This window comes from Convolutriloba macropyga, chromosome 4 (genome assembly GCF_964194025.1).
Source record: "Convolutriloba macropyga chromosome 4, txConMacr16.3, whole genome shotgun sequence".
Lineage (NCBI taxonomy): Eukaryota > Metazoa > Xenacoelomorpha > Acoela > Convolutidae > Convolutriloba > Convolutriloba macropyga.
The window spans coordinates 8004489-8028020 of record NC_134471.1 but is presented as its reverse complement, the minus strand read 5'-3'; the positions used below and the strand labels follow the sequence as shown (position 1 = coordinate 8028020).

Genomic DNA, 23532 nt, shown 5'->3' with positions numbered 1-23532 from the left:
TGTTGGGCCAATAATTAATGAAAAAAGCACAGAACAATATTTCATTACAAGCATAGATAGATACTCAAAATACGCTACAGCAGAAATAGTAAATAACGCTTCTGGTACAAATGTAATTAAATTTCTAAATAACTATATATATATATATAATCACGGAGTACCTAGAACTATTAGATTAGACCAAGCTCAACGTTTCACAGGTAAAAAGTTTGAAACATTCTATACAGAAAATAATATTACACCTATATATGCACCTGCAAGTTACCATAGAGCTATAGGCCTAGTAGAAGGTCTTATCCAAACAATTAAACGTCAATTGGCATGTGTGAAAACTCATTTAAATAAAAAATTTAATTTAGAATCAATATATGCAATCATATAACGATTAAGAATTTCAAAACAAAAAACAATCGACATTACGCCATTCGAAGCACATTTTGGTAAAAAATGCAACACAACAATTTCAAACATCACCACGAAATCAAATAATAAAAGTTTAAACTATAATAAAATAATTAAACATTATTTAGATGAAGATACAATTTTGGGCAGATCATACTTGACAGAAGAACAATGGGCAAAAACGGCCTTGTGTTCTGACACAGAAATAGAGAAAGTGATTTGTGCAGCGAACTGTCGAGCCCACAAGGAACAGGAAAAATGAAGGATCGTGAATCGCGGCTCATGTGGTCGGAAGGAATAGCGAGACCAGTTCCGCGTAGCGAACGCAGTGTTCAAGTCAAAATGGCACGAAAAATCCACGCAAGTCAAAGACAGAAAAAGAACTTGGACGGGTTGTACGAAGTTCTTGCCCCAAGCAGCACAGTTGGTTAAATAAGTCCAATAACAAGTATAATTAAAGAGCCGAATAGACCGGAAGTTCGAGTCAGAAATTCCGATATTGTAAAATTAGGAACTAGGATTGAACGAGACACGGAGTTGGGTCAGTACATGGAACGAAGACCTAAGAAAATTTACGAGAAAACGCTCGAGCAGAAAATTACAAATCATCGAAAGGATTTAGTCCGCAAAAACCTTGGTAGCAAAAAGATCAAGCGAAACAAACGACAATCGGATGAGGTCAGTGTCATTTTGTCCGGAAGATCTTGTATATCGACTTCAATCAAAGTTGCACGCGCACTCAGAATGCGATTTCCCAAACGTAATCCGGAGCACGATGATGATTTTATTAATAGACAGGACTTAACTCAAATCCTCCATTTCAGTCCTCCTGTACCACTTGCCGCACCGTCTCCCCAACCTATTACAGCTGGACCATCTGCATCGCAAGTGGCTTCACCAAAACAACTAACACCTAATCTGCGCAAAGAGAAGCGAAAAATTACGGTGAGCGATACATCAGATTCGGACACATCATCGCTCAAAAGAAGGAAACGATTACTAAGGAAACAGAAAAAGTGAACAACATCGCTATCAATAGTAGAGGATATACAGAGCATGCAAGGCTATTCAGCAGAGATGCCTATCTCAGACACAACATTTATTGGGGAGGTGTCGCCACGGAATCCCAATGAGAGATGGTCCACCGACCCCAACCCAAATCTACCCAGAGAAATTACAGTTTTAGAAGCGGAGGCACAATCTGAGTCGGATTAAACTCAAAACTCTTTGAAATTTATGTCTATTTATTATTTAATATTTTACTATGTATTTGGCCGGTGAATAAGTACTAAATTTCTGATTTTATCTGCTAATTTTCTTCTCCAACAGGGAGAAATGTCATACGGGATGGATATTACCCTCGGAAAATCCATCACCGTATTCTAGTTCACGTTTGTCATTTGAAGGACAGGTGCTTCAATTTAGTTCTTATTTCGGTTTATCCCACTTATTCTAATGTTTGTTCATATCTTAGACAGGAAACTGTCTGATCACACTTGTAAACAATTCTTGAGCATTTCCTGTTATGTGATTAACTGGTGAAATAATGTTACTTGCTTTTTGATTTCAATTTGCCTGATCTTAGTTCTCATTCTCCAATTTGCACTGCTGCAAGTCGGTTCTAATTTAAAATTTGTCAATCGGTTTTCAAATAAGCCTGCTCAGTTTGGTATTGAGCCATTCGCACCGCGAATACTCGTTTCGCAAATTGATAAACTAAATAACTGAAAGTTATTAAGCAAACGCGACGCAATTGCCATTGGTTTTTGTTTGGAAACCATTTGCTACTCAATTGACTTGTACAAAGTGTAATTGAGTATAACAAAATTAGCCTAGTTGTTGAACCTAACCGAATTCCGCAAAGTTTATGTGTTAATCCAGTACATTAATTTAACAAAACTTAACATTATCAAAGGAATTAATTTACATTCTCGGCTAATTGACAAAGTCAATTCAGGTCTGCCATTGCGGTGTAATGTTTTCAGGACTAAATTATCTCAAATACAAACGCTTTGGTACTGCTGGCAAGCCGCTCAGTGGCCCGCTCTAGATTTATTAATATTGTTTTTTCTTTGAGCAGATTTAAGCTTCGAGGGTTGTAAAAAAAGAATTGTTTAGAAATTTTTCAACAAATTTTTTCTATGGTTGTTCTTAATTTGTTTCCTTCACTGCTACCAAGAATGCGGTAATAACATTATTTGGACTTGAACAAAAATTTTTCACAATTGATTTCCATTTAAAATCAAAATGATTTTCATCTGAAAAATTTGTTTCTGGAAGCAAAACAAATGTAGGAAAAGTAGATGACGGATAGCTCGATTAAGGGTCTAATAGAAGGTTCGGATTACTTTTTTGTAATAATTGCCCACAATGCCGGGAAAATAAAATCACTGTTAAAAAGATAATAACATACACAAATAAATACCAGTGAACCCAAAAATCACGACCATCAGTTATATAGTGCATCTCCCTTGGACAGGTGAAATCGGAAGACATTTCGGATCACAAGGTGCTGGGCATGGTCATCAAGCACTACTTCTGCACCATTCCCAAGAGTCTCCTGGGGGAGAAGTTGTTTGACAGTTGGATCACCCTGGGGGCTGACATCGTCAAGAGCACCCACGAGGGCAAACCCATACCTCCTCACGTATTACCAGGCATACACTACAAACTACAGGTTAATGGTCTCTATTCAATAAATTTTTTATAAAAGCGGATAAGGCGACCTAACCTACGCAGTTTAGATTATAAAAAGGCTTTTGTCAATTGCAATAGTTTGTCAAAAGTAAACGTTTTTTGTCAGCGGATAAATATTGAAGATAATTACACGCACAACGTTAAACTCCATCCACGCCAAATTCTTTGATAAAAATACCACTTAATGTTTTATCACCACATTCTTCACATTTACTAATTTTATTTTCATGATGTATTGAATAATGAAAATCTAAATTAAAAGGGAGTCCACATTAATGTTCACACTCTAAACATTTTATAACCATTTATAATTCGTCAAATTTCAATCACACCCAACATATTTACCCAAGATTTCAATTACATCTTTAGTATTATCTTTAGACACAACACACTCTGCTAAATATTTCTTTCCAATCATATTGAGTGTATTAGTTTTATATCTTCTATCTAAAATCGCTTCAAGGTCTAATTGCATTTTATTTTTAACAAAATTTATAATTTCATCTCTAAATTCTTCATTATTTTCATATAACCTGTTTAAACTGTTTCGTTCTTCTTTATTTAAAATTCCAGTCTCTTCGTCTATATATTCTTCCTGTACATGTCCCTGTCCTTGATCTTGATCCCGATCTGCAGGTTCCCTGATCCCGATCCTCACCAATGGACTGAGCCATAAGCATAGTTCAATAATGTACTTGTTCTATTTAACATATGGCTTGCATGTGATGCTACATGTGCTGCAGTTTTTACTTTTGTATCAGGACTCATATAATTATATATCATAAAACATATACCTATAATGCCTAAAATAGTTGATGATAACCTAAAACCATCTGCTTTAATCATTTCTTTTGTTAAAACATCATTCTGTTTTTTAATACCTTTTAATGTAAGAAGTTTATTAAAGTAGAACTGATAATTATCATGATTAATAGTATTTCTATATGTAGCATTTATCATGAGTGGTTTCATATATGCTATAAGTTTATTTTTATCTTCACTTTCTAATTTATCTTTTAAACTAAGAGCTTTTAAATCAAGGAAACCAACTCTCGAGTCATATATCATAGTTCTATTCTTATCAATAATAATAAAAGTATTCTCTTTCCTGTTATATTTAATTATACCGTAACGAAGTTCATCTGAAATTCCGTCTGTAAAATTATAATAGTTACTATTTAACTCACTAATTATTTTATTGAAGTTATGTTCACATTTATATATTTCATTAAATTTTTTAAATAGATCAGCTCCATTATAAGTTGTTAAATAAATAGTATCACAGCTCATTTTTGCTGTATTAATTAATTGAGCTGGTTAATGACACATTACATTCATTTGAATATTATAATGTCTTCCTTCTGTGAAATAATAAGCTATATCCTTATTTAACTTATCACCCATATCATCAAGAACAATTACACTATCTTTGAATTTAGACTTATTTTTTGATGTGATCATATTTATATAGCATGCATTAAACCCAAAATAAAACTCACCAGTCTCAGGATCTATCGAATCTGCATCATCTTTAAATACTATGATTATATTTTTAGCTTGGTCGTTGTAACCGCTTTGCGGATCGGTGTAAGGACCTTCGGTCTTGGTTCCCCAACCCCTTCTCGAGCTAAGTATAACTTTTAGTATTGTCTAATAAAATATGTTTTGCCAGTACCAGTTCCACCATAAACAATAGTATGTAATGGTGACTTTTCATATTCAAATCTAACTAAATTTTTATTCATAAATCCACCAAAGTTTTCTTCTAGTTTTGTATATTTACTTGGTATTGAATCATATATTGTATAACAAATTGAAATAAAGAAAATAAAAATTATATCTGGGCTACCTGTCTCCATTTTTATATATGAAAATATAGATAAATATAGACTTATGATTAGACTTATAATTAGACCTATAATTAGACCTATAATTAGACCTATAATTAGACCTATAATTAGACTTATAATTAGACATATAATTAAACATTAATAATTTTTATATAAAAATGCTTATCCTAACATTTGAGGAATTCAATAATAAATTTAATATTGATAATAATGCTATGGATATAATATTGATAATATCAATATAATAATATTGATAATAATAAAAGATATAGGAAAAAAAATATAAGTCTAACACCAATTGAAATTGTAATGAGAGATCACACTCCAGATAACACAAGTGAACCCAACGTCAACATTATTGTCAATCTACATCCAACTGATGGTACATATTGGGTTTTAGTTATAAGAAGAGAAGGTGGTCCTGTGTATTACTTTGATAGTTTTGGTGTTGAGACCCCACCATTATTTTTTAGAAGAATATGTTGATCTAGGCTCTAATGAAAGAATACAACAATATGACGAATCTTATTGTGGGGCTTATTGTTCATTGAATGAGGATCTAGATCTTATTGATGAACGATTTGGAATTAACAATGCTTTGAATATTCTACTTAATCAATGTAAATATCCAGGAATATATCATGAGTGTTTTTGCTTAGATTGTAATCAGGGAACCTGCTTTGCAGATGATCTACGAAATAGCTTTGCTATTAATGATAATGTTAATGATAAAGATAATGATAATGATAATGATAATGATAAAGATAATGATAATGATAATGATAAGGATAATGATAATTATAATGATCTACGAAGTAGCTTTGCTAATAACGATAATGATAACGATAATGATAATGATAATGATAACGATAATGATAATGATGATGATAATGATCTACCAAGTAGTTTTGCTAATAATGATATTGATAATGATAATGATGAGATTGTCTGTCGGAGAAGTAGTCCTAATCTACGAATTAGTTATAATCTGCAAAGCAGGTTCCCTGATCTACGAAGTAGTTATAATCAGGGGGATATATCACCCCCAAGAGATAATATAATCCAATCAAAACCTATTGCCATTAATGTAAGTGAAGATCTACAATCATGACTAAATTATGATAATATAATTACAGAAGCTACACTCCCAAGAGAACTGTAGATGTATAATATCTGGTCCTAGTGAATGCGGTAAGACATTCTTATTAAATAAACTATTTCTGGCTAGAATATACTTTGATAAGCTATACATTGTTGGTCCTACTGGTGATCAATATGAAGGTGTAGAGAGAATTGATCATAAAGCAGATATCGGTGAAGCCGGTTCCCGGATCGAGTTCATTAAAGATATAAAGGTTTGCCCTCTCCCGATCAACTACCTAAAGACTTAAAGAAACTAATGATATTCGATGATGTTAGAGCCAAAGAAACAGTTATAAATGAATACTTTTGTAGGGTAGACATAATAACTGCACTATGATTTATCTCAACCAAATTCTATTCACAATAGATAGACAGAGTGTTAGAGAGAATTGTAATCTATTTATTTTATTTGAACAAAGAGGTAAAGTCCTCACATCTATATATCAAGATTTCTTTAATAATTTTGAACTTAGTTATAATGATTTTGCTAATATACGTAATAAGGTATGGAAAGAGCCTTATAATTACGTTGTCATTGATATAACTAAAAATAAAAATATTAATGGTAAACTAAGAATTATTTGGGATCGGAGAGTTTTATAATTAAGTATAAGTAAAAGTATGAGTATCGGGGAGCCTGCTTGGCTTGGCACGAGCAGAGCTCGTTCGCAGATAATTCTAAGTAAACTGTAAGCGTAAGTCTAAGTCTATGGTTATCAGGAACTGCTTCTGACCATGAGTAAGTCTATATCTATCAGGAACTGCTTCGCAGATGACTATGTATAAATCTAAATCAAATGGGTCTTCGACCAGCTGGTTACACCAGATGTAAAGTAAAACTTAATACATCACCATTAAAGTCTATAGGTCTTCGATGCTCAACTTTAATATGAAACTCTATATATTCTATTCTATCTTTAGTTACATTTTGATGTAAGATATTAGTCGGTATAATATTTATCAAGTAACCTGGTGGTTCTGTTAGAGTGAAAGTATATAGTATGTCTGTGTTATTCCCATTATCTTTAACACCAGATATCACATTACAATGAATGTTAATAGTACTAAAACCCATAATATCAACAATTTTCTGAGATGTATATTTACCTTTTTCATAAACTATTTTTCTAAAGCCTAGTAATGGGGCTATTGAATTTTCTATGTCAAAGTTAATTGCACCTTGTTCTATTTCCATTAAACATTTCATTGTATTCTTATCAGGTTCTATTATAACATTACCATTAGTTTCTTCTTTTATTAATTCTGCTATTTCGATTAATTCATATGCACCTGGTATAATACCTAAAAGATGGGTATTTGACCATGATTCACCTAGGGTATCATATAAAATTGGTTATTTCTTCTATTCACATTAAACACCGATTTATAAACAGATAATCTGATTAAACCTAATTTTGATGAGTTAAGTATAGGTTCACTAAAGTTGAACTTTTCTGTTGACTTTATCATTCTGAAGTTAAGTGTGCGTTCTTCTTCAGTTTTAGTTAAAGCTTCATGTTTATTTTGTAGTTCCCTTAAGAATAAATTGTCAGTCATTTTTTATCTAATAAAAATGAACTTTAATTTGGATAAAACTTATGGTTATAATAATGATATACACAAAGTAAGGTTATAGAATATAAACCTAATAATCTAGCAACAATGAATACGGTTAATACTAATATTAATATCATTCTCAATAGAGAAGAGAATCAATTAAATTTGCATGAGTCGTATCTAGAGATAGAGTTTGTTGTATCGGATGATGCTGGGGGTGTATTTGGTAATAATGCTAATATTAGATTAGTTAATTATGGTATGATGGCATTGTTTAGTTCAGTTAAACTTGAAACTAGTGGTGGTAGGACTATTGAATATATACATCATTGCCATCCTAATCTATTGATATATAAGTTATTAACTAGTACTGATGATGTATATGAGAGTGGTTTTGTTAGAAATCATGATAATAGAGATAGTCAACCCAAAGGTGACCATATTGCTGCAGAAGAAGGTCATATGTATATGATGGTTAAGATGAGTGATCTATTTGGTTTTGTAAATGATTTAGAAAAGATTATATATGGTTTAGGATTTAAACTAATATTAAAAAGAAATAATAATTTTAGAGCTCTATATAGAATTAATGCTGGTGCGGATGCAGTTGGTAATGATGGTAATATAGAATTTAGAGATATATCATGGTGTGTGCCCAGTATTGATCCTAGTAATGACAATAGAATTATTGTGCAAAAGGGTTTAAGTAAAAAGAATAATGTAGACTTTAGCTACTATGAAAGAAAGACGATTTATAAGAATGTACCCAATGCTATTAACTTCTTGTTTGATCGAGGTATGGAAAGTGGAATGGAAAGACCGCAATATTTAATAGTTGGTTTTGAAAATAATAATGTTAATGAACAAACTCATGATGCAAGTACATTTGATATAATGAATGTTACTGAATGTTATTGTAAGATTGGTAGTGAATTTTCTCCTGAGGATAGAATGAATATTTATTATGGCACTAATATTTATAATGAGGCTTTTAAAGAGATTGTTAGCTTTAATGAAGATTATAATGGGCTACCACATAATATAAAACCATACTAATAATACTAATATTATTATTACTAAAAACATTGTTATTACTAAGCACTAATAGCTTTAATCTAAAAAAAACACTTAATTTATTTTTCTTGTTCTTCTTATATTCATCATATACCTTGACTAATTCATTATATTCATCATTATCTATTTTATTATCATTCATTGATTTGGTATATAGTTTATTAAACTTGTCGCTAAACTGTTTACTTAAAATATACATTTGTGAATACTTTATAATTTTGTTTCTTATTTTAGTATTAATTGTTGATAATGAACCACAAACAGTTGCTGTAGCAAAAGCTGTTGGTATAGAATAAGCTAATCCTATACCTGTTAATGCAACAGATGTTGTTGTTGCCGTTGTCGCAATTGATGATAATAGTATTTCTGTTATCTCAGCTACGTTAATATAATTTTTATATCTACTTAACTCTTACTATAGTTATTAGTTTCAATTTCATAATATTTTCTAATATCCTTTATAATGTTAATGTTGTTGTTAAATTTATTATTAGCTTAAATTTTTTCATTTATTAATCGTTCTGATACTGATGATAAATCTGGATATAGTAATCTCTCACTCGTTGCTGTTGGATTGGTCATAGCTTTGCTTATTTTCATTAGTAAAAATTCTTTCTATTTCTTTCGTTATATCTCCTTGTTTAAAACCATAATGCATGTCAAGTCTTTCTTTCTCTTTATTATCAACTAACGCACTTCGTAAAAGTATAGAAATTATATATTGTACTATAACACCTCTAAGAGATTTATTGTATTCTTTCATTTTTCTTAGACCTTTAGTAAACATATCATCTAAATGTATGTTAGTAATATTTTGATTAAAATTATTATTATCAAAGTCTTGTTTTAATAGATTATATTTAGAGATAGTATCAGCAGCAACTTTATTACAAAATTTAACAGTATTTGTGACTTTATTTGCTGATTCAATAAACTCATTAATTAGTTCATCATTAACTCTTGTTTCATTTAGTTGTAAGGTTTTAGTTGTGACTTTATCAAATTCACCTTTTCTTATCTCAATTATGTTTTTACTTAAAATGTCTATTTTATTATTAGAAGATTACAAGTTATTGTCACAAAACTCTTTATTAACAACATCTTTTTCATCTATTGGAGGATGAACATTTGTAATTTTATAGGTATCTTTCATATCAATATTAACATTATCTTCTAGGAATAACCCACGAGCCTTACTTAGTGTTAGGCTGTTTGTTGTCCGTGAAGCGTGTTCCCCGATGCCCCTTGGTGTTTAGCCTGATTGAATCTGTTTCTTGTCATTATTTATATTAAGAAATAAATCCGGCTTGCTGGCTTAGGACCGTAGGTCTATATTTAATGATTCTAAAACATTATAATTAGATTCAAAGTCAAACTCGGATTTCAATAATTCCTGTTCGTAATATTTACCTTCTATTATCTCTCCACTCATTTCTTCTATATTATACGTTAGTGGTTGTGTGTCCAAAACTTCATTAACTTTAAATAGTTCTCTATTCCAATCAGATGTGTAACCTTTAGAAAAGATATTACGTTTATCTGCATTTCTAACATGATCACCAACTTTAAATGTTGGTGTTGTTTTGGTAGATTTAACACAATATTTAACTTTATCAGGATTATTAGAAGCATCAACTGGTGTCATATTAATTGTTGAATGAATGTTGTTGTTATATGTTATGACTGCATTATTTAATATTTTTACCCAATTACCATCACCATTGATGAACCTTGGTTTATTGATTACATGTAATAATGTTCTATTGAATCTCTCTGTAAACATAGCCTTTAAATCACTATAAGTAGAATATATTTTTGTTTCATATTCTTTAAGTAAAGATTTAAATGTTTTATTGTAGAACTCACTACCTCTATCTACCCATAAATTTTCTGGTTTTCTACTTTTACCTAATACTATTTTAAAGCCATTAGTTATAGATAAACCAGATTTATTCTTCAGTGGAATAGCCCACGCGTATTTTGTGAATATATCTATAACTGTTAATATAAACTTATAATTATTATTGTATTTACATAGAGATGACTTATCAATTAAATCAGCTGACCATGTTTCATCTTTATACAATGGCATTATTCTTTCCCTTCTAAAATTTGTTATTTGAGGGCTGAATACTTCTTTAGCTAGGAGTTGTTGTTGTTGTTGTTGTTGTTGTTGCTGTTGTTGTTGTTGTTGTTGTTGTTGTTGTTGTTTTTCCATCATTATGGACGTAGCCAGGTTTACCCTTTATTTACCATAGTTAAAAACAAAATTATCTAGTTGCTCTTGATTAATAATATTCGTAGATAATAGTTGCTTAGATATATCTAGCATTTCATCATATAATCCATCATGACCAGCCTTTGTTTCCAGTATTAATAATTCTAATCTTTCTACTAAACCATTTAAATGGCAACTTCCCTGATTGTTTGGGTTAGGTTTTCTAAGACCACTAGCTTCTATTTGTTTATCAGTCTCATAATCAGTTTCTTCCTCTTTTTCCTCTTCTTCTTCTTCTACCGCTCCTTGTTCATAATCACTAGTAACACGACGATATATTTCATCTTCACTGGAGGTTGGTATTGATATAACCTAAGAATTGGGTTCACCAATACTAGCAAAAATTCTTCTAATAAGTTTTGATCTATTACTTTTAGTATCTCCTCTCTGTTTATAACCAATATGCTTTAGAAATTGTTTTATTTTGATTTCATCTCCTTTTATATCTCTTTCGGTTACATCTTTATTAGTAATAAATAAAGCAAAACCCTTAGAAAAATCATAGACTTTACCTTTCATTTTTATAACATCTGGTACTAGAGATACATCTATATCATTTATTTTAAATTCGTTTGAATTCGCATCAACTGATATTAATTGGAATTGTATATTTGTTTGTTTACCCATTTCTAACAAAATATCAATCATATCATTGTCTACAGCAAATGCTTCGCCTCTATCATCTTTTAATGTTACGGGTGGATCGGGTGTGGGTGTTAAGAGAGCAGCTCTATCATCGGTGAAGCCGTTTCGCACTTTGTTTGCACACAAGAAAGCTACTTTGTCTGTGTCTTTGGTGCTCCACACTCTTCAAAGCATTAGTATTGTCCCCGAGTGCTGCTAATGTTTGGTTTTGAAGAGCTTGCATTGTTTCATTGTTTACATTTAAAGTTTTAGTTAGAGGATCAAATAACTCTTCTATTTCACCATAATATTCTTGTTGTTTTAATTTATCTTCTAATTCTTCTGTTTCGTTTTTCTAGATTGTTTAATTCTATAAGTTTATCTTGCTTAGCCATTTTTTATATTAAAAAAATAATTGTTTTTAAATATAAAAATAATATGTACTATGGAGGTGGTATAATGATATACAATATACTAACTACTAACTACTAATTATTTTTATATTCATATTCGTATTCATATTTATATTCATAGATCATTATATAGTGTAATAGCAGCTTCGATTAACTTTCTATCATCATTAATAGTTAGTTCTAGATTATTGTTAACTAGTTGGTCTTTGTTTAAATCTAATGATGTTCTCCTAATCTTATTTACTGGATCTTTTTTAAACAGATATAGATTCTCATCATGAGGATAGCTTTTAATATTATTTACTTAGAATCTTTTATCATCAAAGTTATTCAAACTTCTTTTATTAGTTTTAATTGTTGACATCTTATCCCCAACTTTTTGTATTCTACATTCTTCTACAATTCTTTATTTATTATCCATTAATAAATTATAGTAGTCTTCATGTTTGCCATTATTTTGTATCTTTATTCCTTTCTCTTTTTCTGTTCCATTCTTAAAGCTATAGTCTTTGGTTTCAATACTATGAATTCTTCTATGGCTTTACTTCCAAGTTCATGTTTTAATTTACCCGGAACTTTATTAATAGTTTTAATTGGGGTGTCGAGATTGGATAGAATCATGTATTTATCATCAACATTGCCTTCACTAAAACTTAATACAAAACTGTCAGTATCCATATAGTGTAGCATTAGATCTTTGAGTGATGGTTGTAATAAATCATAAAAGAATTCTTACACTTGGAATTTACTAAGTTCTAATACAGCTGAGCCTAAGTATATTGGTTTATCATAATGTATTTCTTTTTTATAAAATTCTATTAGAGAGTAACTATCATATCTAATTACATCTTTACATGTGGGTTTACTAACGGCTTTAAGTATTTCATAATCATCTGTTAGAATCTTAGATTCTAAATATTTTAATGGGTTTTCACAACTTTTACCAAATAGGGAATTGTTCATTAACTTGAATATATCCTTCACAGCCTCAGTCTTAGCTTCTGCTCTCATTTTGGTATTGAGTTCGATATAATCTCTAATAATATAATCTTGTTTGAATTTAATTATTCTATGGACTTTAGTAACCTTTATACCCATATAAACAACAAACTTTAACATTCGATAGTGTATTGGATATTCATATTTATTATTCTGATCTAATATTAGTTTCTCACTTTTTGAAGATGCTGAGGGTCTTTGATTGTATCCCAGTTCATTATTCTCTACTTCTCTTTTATAAGGTAGTAGTTGAAAGTTAGTAGTTCTCTCTTTACATTCATTAGTATATTCTAAATCACAGATAAGCCAATAGCCATAATCACTATCATCTGAAGTATTTAATACCTTATCTAGAGTAGCGTCACTAAAGCTGAAGTCTTTACATGGTAGCTTTTGCATTAATGCATAACCATATAAGTTAATAGCATCGATGTACCAGATAGACCTTTGACTTTTGCTTTGAATATGACTTTGACTCTGACGGTTAATATATCGATTTCCCATAACACAACATATACCTCCTCTCATTGCACTAATGAAATCTTTAAGCAATTGTTCATCTTGTATTGTTTCTAATTCAACTTCACATAGTTTTAGCAAACAATCAAAGCTGTAGCCAGGTAGACTAATATAATGCAATGGATTGAGTTTATATATGTCTATGTTTAACTTAACAAATAGATTGAAGCAATGTTCTAAGATTCTGACATCATTTTCCATATACTCTAGTGTTAATTCTTTACCAGTTTTCATATATTAGACTTATTAAATTTATCAACTTCAACCTGGGTTGGTAGTTTATTTGTTATTGAGGATCTAAAGTCTTCCATTGATAGATTACCCAATTTATTATTATAGCTGTGGTACCAGGGTACCTATCTCCGAATGGAGATAACAAACTATCAACCAAGTTAAGTAAAAGTATTACCTTTAAACACTGTTAAACTATATGATATTACATATATTCTTTACAAGCGTAGTACTTGATTATAGTGAAACCATATTACTTTCGTTCATCTGTATTGGTAGTGAATAGCATCACAATATGTTATGAAGTGTTAACATTGTTCTGAAAGGTGTCTGTCTAGCACATTATATAGTGCAAATGCACAACAATGCAAAAGCGCAGTTTTGCCTTGTCGTATGTTAACTCAAGTAATACATTGTTCCAAGTGGAATTAACGATTTGATCGTAATTGTGTTTTCTCACTCACCACATGGCGCATTCAGCAATAAAATCTCCAATAGGAGTACCGTTATTTTGGGAAGCAGGAGGAAACCCAAATCATGAGTGGGCTCAATGGTTCTCGACATTTAAATTAGCCGTAATGGCGAAGGAAAATTTGAAAGCGGACAAATTGCTGAGGACGAAACCAACCCCAGCTGACTTATTTTATCCGGCCATGCCGAATTTGGTGGACCCAAGACCAAACGAATCAGAGGAAGAGGCAAGAAAAGAGATATAAGAAATCAGAGAAGAAAAATTGATTGGGAAAATGAGTGTAAGACCATAGAATTCAGAGGACCATACGTGGACAGATATCCATGGGATGAAGCGGACACGAAAATCAAGAGTTTACTATACTTATCCATCGGACAAGAAGGCACACGACAATATCATCAAAACAACCCACACACAAAAATAGACACATGCAGCACTTACGAATTTGCACATGAATTACCAATCACATTCACGAAACCCGGAAACACGACATATGACAGATTTCAAATGATAAACGCACGACAAGAACCACATGAGTCACTAGAAACATTTTACAGCAGACTGAGAGAGTTAGGAGCAAAAGCAGCATTTGGGGCAGTAGAACAAGATCTCGTAAAATCTTTTTCATCGGCAAAATGAACAACACTGCCATACAAATGGAACTCCTTTCGGAGATGAGAACAGCCGCACAAGCACTTAACTACGCACTAGCAAGAGAACGGGGACAACAGAGCCAAAAACAAATACTGAGAGGAAACAATTCCAACTGGAACACTACAGTAGCACACTTATCAGCACGTAAAACAAAATCACCAATACTACCAACACCACAAAATACAAAGCAATACCCCCAATGTTGGAGACGTGGAGGATCATTCACACCTAATCACAACAACAATTGTCCAGCAAGAATGTCACAAAGTAACATATGTAAAAAACAAGGATACTTCGCAAAAATGTGTCGCTCACAAATACCACCACTTCCTAAGAACAGAGGACAATACCAACAACGTCAAATCCAACAAACAGGGAACGTCAAAAACATCAACGAAGAGGAGGAAGAAACTATTGCACCACCACTAGAAGAAAAAGAAGAAAAAGAATCAATCAATCCAGAGCCAACCATGTGCATAACAGAACTCATGGAAGATTGGAACAAGATCAATTTGATAGAAAGAGAATTCAAAGAAACAAAAAATTGCGACATAAACAATAGGACTCCACATGGAGAAATCCTAATCCAAACAATCATAAACAATGTTAACAAACTAAATTGGCTTGCAGATACAGGATCCCCCGGTGTTTCATTGACATCAAGACAGCTAATGAACTATTACAAAACAACAACAACATGAATCTAGAATCATGCAACGGACAAATGAAATTTAAATGCTTCAACAACCAAGACATCCCCATCATAGGACAAATCCAAATGGAAGTACAATCCGGATCCTGGACAGCAAAAAACTGCAACATACTAGTGCTAAAACATGGCTCACAAAACCTCATGGGAAGGGACATTCTTGCAAAGCTTGGACTAAAACTAACTTAACAACAAAATGAAGGTAAGAAAATTCTTAATATTAACGAAAAAACAGTTGAACAAAACATAACAAAATGGATTTTTAAAAAAATATCCACACCTTTGTACAAGACTAGGTAGAAGCAAAAATAATATCGCGAAATCCATCATGAAAAAAGAAAAAACGCCAACACAACACAAAGGACGAAGAGTACCCTTACATCTAGTCGAAAAGGTAGAACACGAACTACAAAAATTAATAGAAGATAAACCAATTATCCGCCTGGAGAAATGCCCAGACGACCTATTCATAAGTCCAGTAGTAATAACGGTCAAAAAGGACAAATCGATAAAAATAGCATTAGATTCAAAAGAACTAAACAAAGCGATACATAAAAACAAATACCAAATGCAAAGCATTGATCATATTACTGACTCACTAGCAATGCAAATTGCATCAAACAAAAACAAGGAAGTACCATGGTGGATCAGTAAAATCGACCTAAAGTACGCTTACAGTCAAATACCACTCGATAGCAGCATCGCAGAACACTGCAACTTCAATATACCCGGAGGCAAAGCAACTGGAACTTACAGATTCATAAACGGTTTCTACGGGTTAACAGATATGCCAGCAACATTCCAAAAAACCATAGATAAAACGTTAGAAGGTTGCAAAAATTACTTCGCATTCTTAGATGACATCCTAATTGCAACTAAAGGAAAATTAAAAGAACACGAAGAAACACTAGATATAATATTAGACAGATTAAATAAAGAAGGTCGAGCAATCAGTTTACAAAAATGTGATTTTGCTAAACAACAAATCGATTGGCTCGGATTCAAAATAACTCCTCACGGAGTAACACCACTGATCACTGAAACCGAAGCACTGCAAAAACTCGACACACCGAAAACACTTAAACGACTGAGATCGTTTATGGGTAGCATTTACCATCTAATTAAGTTTATCCCACATCTAGCCGGAATCTCAGAGCCATTACGCCCTTTATTAAAAAAGGAAAACGTAACAGCATCAAATAAATTAAAATGGGAAGAAAAACATACAAAAACATTCGAAAACATCAAAACTCAAATAGCAAAAATATTGGAAAACAAACACTTCGATGTAGATAAAGAAACACGAGTTAAATGCGATGCAAGCAAATTAGGCGCAACATTAGAACAAAAAACAGAAAACGTTTGGCACACTATTGCATTTGCAAGTCGATTTTTAAACACGGTCGAACAAAGATACAGTGCAAATGAATTAGAATTGTTAGCAGTGATATGGTCATTGGAACATTTCAAACACTATCTGCAAGGATCGGAGTTCACACTCCAAAGGGATCACCAAGCACTATTGAGAGCACTAAAAGAAAACAGAGGAGACAAAACCTATCAAAGTAGGTTAACACGTTGCGTTGATAGATTACTACCATTCAATTTAAACATAGAACATATCCCAGGCAAACAAATGTGATTTGCAGAGTACTTTAGCCGCAATCCAAATAGAATTGCAACCCCTCCATCCGAAGAAGACACACATTTTGTAATAAACCAAATAAACGACTTTAAATTTACACTAATTAAGAACACATTACGTAACAAAACCAGTAACATATATAACAACAATAACACAAGCATCGTTAAACACACGCTTTTTGCCATTCTCGCCTTAGAAAACGGTCACCAAATTTAACACGCAATTCAAATACACAAATTCTCCAAACGGAACACATTAATCCAATTAAATTACATCATAATCAAATTAATTCTTTACATATTCCTTTAAAAATTTTTACAAAAACATCTACAAATTATCAATCTACGAATCAATTTATTAACGTTATTACTAGAAATAGACCGCAAATAGAAACATCTAATAGACCAATAATCAGAAGATATAGAGCCCCGAACAAGAAAAGAACAATCACACAGAAAATGGACAATCAAACAACAAGACCACCCCTAGTTTCAATTAGTACCCAAACGGAGGATAGTGATAACATCGGTAAAGGACGGGACCCAATCCAAACCGAACTCCATCCACAAATCTTTCCCCTCAGTAACAACAGTGAAACAATGCCAGACTATCGCAAACATTTATCACAAGTTTTCGGAGAAGAATTCCTTGCGGAGGCAACCCGCCAAGATAGAACACTTACACCAATTATTAAGATGATAGAGGAGAAAGATTGCGAAGCCTTAAGAAAACCCAACAAGTATTTTTATTCACTGCAAAAAGATCTTGCCGTAACAAACTCCGGCTGCATGCTGTATGATAATAGATTGGTAATACCGAGAAGCCTAAAACAATTTGTTATTGATGCCATTCACCAAACACATCCGGGACAAGCAGGAATGCTCAGCTTAGGAAATTTAATTTGGTTCCCTGTATTCATCGTAGTTTAACATCCAAAGCCCAAGCATGTGAAGAGTGCACAAAACAAGGTAAAAATTTAAAACCTATTATGCCTAAACAAAGTTTAGGAAAACTTCCCTAGTTGGAAGAACCGAACGAAGAACTCCAAATGGATTTCGCAGGTCTCATCCCGTTTAGAAACCATGTAGACAACTATTACATCCTAGTAACAGTTGATAGATACTCCAGATTTTCTACCGCACAAGTATACAAAAACTGTGACGCATCAACCGCAATAGAATATTTAGAAGAATACTGTAAATTTCATGGTATACCACGATCATTAAGGTGTGATCAGGCACAAGCATTTAAATCTAGAGACTTTAACGTACACTGTAAAAACAACAACATAAAACTAATTCTAGCTCCAGCTGGAGATTACAGAGCAACGGGTATAGTCGAACGGCTCATTCGAACAATAAAACGAAAATTAGGTGTAATGGCTATAGACCCGTTATGGTCATCAGAAGAAATCACAACAATTGTATCAAACATAATTCAAAACATCAGACTCATTCCAAACAGAATAACATAAATAACACCGTTCGAAGCACATTTTGGCAGAAAACCAAACACCGCATTATCAAACATAGTAACAAAACCAAGCAAACATAACTTATCATATAAAAAGATAAGAATTTTCGCTTCAGATCGCAAGCTACTCAAACAACCAGTCTTGTCACCTGCGGCCATCTGGGACCTGGAGCAGGATTCGGAACCCGAATTAAACATCCAATACAGAGAAGGTGCAAAGAAAGGAACAAGACCGGAAATAAACATTGCTTCAGAAAGCGACGACTCCGAGAATGCGCCGCTGCTTAGCCCCACGCAAACCCCGGGTAAAATTATACCTTCTAAACTTGAGGTTACTTTGGGAGATAAAATTACAACACTAATATATGGCAGGAAACAAGTAGCACGAAAAACTATAGCACGCAAAGCACCAGAACCACGTGGAACATTAAAGCCACAATGGAACATAATCGAAAATGGCACAATCACAAATTACTCACCACACACAATCACACTTGACAGAATCACACTTGACCGATAACAGAAAAAACACAGTTATTAGAAAAAACGACTTAGCAATAGTGACAAAACCACTGACATCTCAACAAAGACAATCATCACCACCAAAAAGATTAATACATATGGTAGCATGCAAATCACTAAGAGAATACAATAATAACAAAGAAAAGATTAAACAATTCTGTTTAGAAGAAAAGAGACAAATGAAACAAAGACAGGAGCAACTTACCCAAGGAACAAGCACCTCATCAGCCAAGGCTCCAGACGGAGAAAATCTGTACAGCCATGAACAAATCATGTCTACCGCCAAGAAAAACCAAAGGGCACAACAACAGAGAAGAAGAAATAACAAAGCACGAGAAACAACTACAAAGAAACAACAACCACGAAAACAACAAGAAAAAGAATACTTAGCACCACGCAGAAACAAAAAACACATCATGCCACAAAAGGAAACGCACCAGAAAAACGTTGAAAAACAGAAGGGAAAGTAAAAACCAAACGCCACATTCCGGACTAAATCGCGTGCAGCAGCACTCCAACAATCGAAAATCCATATGGAGAAACAACAAAATAGATCCTTTATCAAGATAGACAAACAGGAATTGTTAAAATCACCAACAATCGAATGCATCACACTTTCGGACTCCACACAAAATAGCTCCATCAAATTGTTCACGTCAAGTAACAAATATGACTTCATGGTAAGGTAACGTCACCGAACATCCCCGAATTCTTGCTAAATAATCATAAGTGTCTTCATTATCTTCCCAGTCATCAACTAGGTTATTGATATATTTACTTTCTCTGGTTGCATGATCGGTTACGGGGAATAATGCCGCTGTAATACATAATCGCAAGCAGTTAAATTTATTGTTTCTAATATTTAATATTGCTTTTGTTTTACTTCTTAATCCGGGTGGTAGTTGAGTATAAGATCATAATGATGGCTTAGTTCTTTCTATGTTTAATCGCACGTCTGATATTCCTATGAATTCATAATCGTAGTCATAGCCTTCATATGTTTCTTTAACATGATCAAGCCATGGGTTTAGATTCAGTCGATGATCTTTTGTCATATATTCATCAGTTCTAAAGTTTATTTTAATAGTCTTTAGTTGTCCATCATTAAGAGTTCTCTTTCTATATGCACAATTGGCAGTGACCTTATATTTATAGGATTTAAAAGGTTTAAACCTGTCTAATATGTAATCTATTGGCTCATTAATATCTTTAATAAAACTGTCATCAGATTTAGTATGATATAACTGTTTTCGATTGAAGCTTGATTTAATATTGAAATTATTGTCCTGGACTACATTTTCCCTCCAGTGTTTTTTCATGTGGGTTTGCAGACCTATATCATTTTTAAAAGTTTGCCCACAGACCCAACGTCGGTGAAGCCGCTCTGTGGATGGAGATATGGGTTGGGGAACGGGCGAAGCCTCTTTAGGCTTACTCTCAGTTTGGGGCTTAGGTTTGAGGAAGTAATATTCTTCTTCTGAGTCATACACTCTCTCCATGTTTTCAGGTACGGGTTGGGATGATGGGGGTATAACCCTTTCAGCTTTGGGTTTAACATCGATTGGGGCTTCATCATCAGAGCCAAACATTTTCTCTAACAATTCTTTGTGTTTAGAATTGTATGATTGATGCCTTTATAAACCCTTCTTTGTTTCAAAGGATAAATTACAGACATCGCAGAAGTTTACATTACTGTTAGTTGGGTGAGACATGGCGTATTTTATTAGGGAAAATTTTGGAAAAAATAATTTTTCGAAAGTGAAAAATGAAGTGTGATAAGTGTAAAAATAAGCCTTGGAGGGAGTGTTGTGATAATTGTAAAGAAATAGAGTATCATTGTTATGTATGTGAGAATGTAGTCAAAGTAATAGATCATATTGAACATTTAGGAAATCATTATAATGATAAGAGTTTATATTTAACATGTTGTGTGTGCAGGGTTAAAAAACATATTTCTTACTATAGATTTAGAAATGCTAAGTGTAGATTGTGTATTTATCTTCATAGATATAGACACACACATACCAAAGACAGATTTGAGGAATATGTCAAAAGATTTAATATAAAAGTTTAGAGTTAAGCTTGTTTTTTTTGCAGATTATCCACTCAGTGGCTACACCAATTTTCGCAAGTTACACTGAAAGAAAAAACACTTATCACTGTGTTTCCACCGATCTCAGTGTTTTTGAATAAGACAAAAGGTTATATGTAGTAGTGGGGAAAAGGTGCATTTATCCAGTCAAAAGCGAATATCCGTTAGGATGTGTTTTTGGTCTGGATAGCACCTTTTCCTCACTACTATGTTGTTCGTCATTTGTCCTACCAAGCAGCTATATGCCATACCGTTCTTCCCTACACAGTAGAAGAGATGTCTAGAACCCAGTCAGAAAAAAAACATTCTAGCAAACCCAACCGTTAATATTGACAAAAAGCTTTTCCTAATCTAAACTACATAGGTCGCTTTCTGCAGTAATAAAGTTATCTGGAAACCTTCAAATCTAAGTTAGGTAACTCTGACGAAGTCCATGAGAAAATTTGGCATTGATAGAGGACCGTTTAATCGTTCGATATACGAGACAGAGTTTTGAAGTGAATTTAGCAGAGTCACGTAATCTTGCTGGAAACAGACAATTTGCAAGTTTTGAAATATCATCAGTTTTTAACTCTGGAACCGTATCAATGAAAAACTTGCGTTCTTCAATCTGGCACTAAAGACATTTGGCATTTCAAACATGCAAACGTGTGTTTCAATTTGATAATCAAATGCAACGATTTCGTTCAGCAATTTCTTCGTTCTCGTAGAAAAAAAACCGTGTCGATTTTGTAAGATAAGCGGTGAATGCGGTGAAATTACATAAATCAGGCGGTGAATGCGGTGAAGAAAAACTTTATCGCCTGGTAGCGCTGAAATTACATAGTTCCACCGCTGAATTTAGCGGTGAAATTACATAAATTCACCGCTTCGAAAAAAAGTTTCCAAATTATGTAAGATAAGCGGTGAATGCGGTGAAATTACATAAATTTACCGCTCAACTTAGTGGTGAACTTACATAAATTCACCGCTTAGAAAAAAATGTTAAAGATGTTTGAGATCAGCAAAGAATGCGGTGAAACTAATGGTGAGTGTGGGAGGAATTGTTAGATTTGCCTTCCCACTAAAACTACCGCATAAACTTACATCTTTTTGGCACTTTCTTCTAAGTGAATTTATGTAATTTCACCACTAGAGTAAGCGATGAACTTACAAAAATTCACCACATTTCACCGCTAAAATATGTAATTTCACCGCTAAAAATTGAAATCTTACAAAAATTCACCGCGCATGTTTTGCAGAAAGTAGAGTGAATTCGATTTATTTTCAAACAAAAAAATAATAGAATTTAGTGAGAGATGGCGCAGTGGAAGAAGAAGTGGATGACATGCTGGAGGTGAGAGGTTCGGTCCCTGGTAAGGGCGGTGAAATTACATATTTTAGCGGTGAATTGTGGTGAATTTTTGTAAGATCACCGCTTAGTCTAGCGGTGAACTTACATAATTTCACCGCATTCACCGCATTTCACCGCAAAATTATGTACGAAATTTGCGGTGAAAAAACTAACTTTTCACCTCTTATCTTACATATTTTTGCATTTTTTTCTCGACCCGGGAAAACGAATATATTTACGATATCAGCAAACCTAAGTTAAATCCAGCTGATTAGCCATGACAAATTTGGTTTCCAAAATATATGATTATAAGGTTTTCACACCGAATTTTATCCACTAGCGACATGTACGCAAAATCTCAATAATAAATCAGGCTTTTTACTATTAAAAATGATGTAAGTTGGAGCGCTCCAGACATTTGGATCGATCTAACCATTTCCTTCACTGAAAAGGTTCGTCTAGGTGCGATAATATAAGAAAATAGTCAAATTTAACGTAATAATTTTTTTACTCTTAACTTTTGCCACTGGCTTGAATTTACGTGATAAAACAAACACATTTTACCTCTTTGCCACGGTGAAACATACCGGAAATAATACTTACAAAAAGTCCAATCACTATAATCATATTTCAAATCAATCATTACTCGTGTTGCTCTGGTAATTTAAAAACAAGGAGGCTTGGTAATGTGCGATCGGACATAAGGTACCGACCCCGCTCATCCATATTTTTGGCATAATTGTCTACCAAATGAGGAACAGATTGAAAACACAAAAATTCAAACGTTTTTTGAAAAAAATAGTGTATGAACGAAAAGATAGCCTCCAAAGCAAATAACTCACTGG

At 32.9% G+C, this 23532-nt stretch overlaps 1 protein-coding gene across 1 annotated transcript in view; it reads left to right on the top strand.

Moving 5' to 3' along the window:
- The window catches only part of LOC142337967 (rho GTPase-activating protein 45-like), a 76823-nt gene that overhangs the window by 41733 nt on the left and 11558 nt on the right, over positions 1 to 23532 (top strand). The window contains exon 6 of the mRNA XM_075387601.1: positions 2882 to 3079. Coding sequence (XP_075243716.1) covers positions 2882 to 3079 — 198 coding nt within the window. The remainder of the gene's footprint in view (positions 1 to 2881; positions 3080 to 23532) is intronic.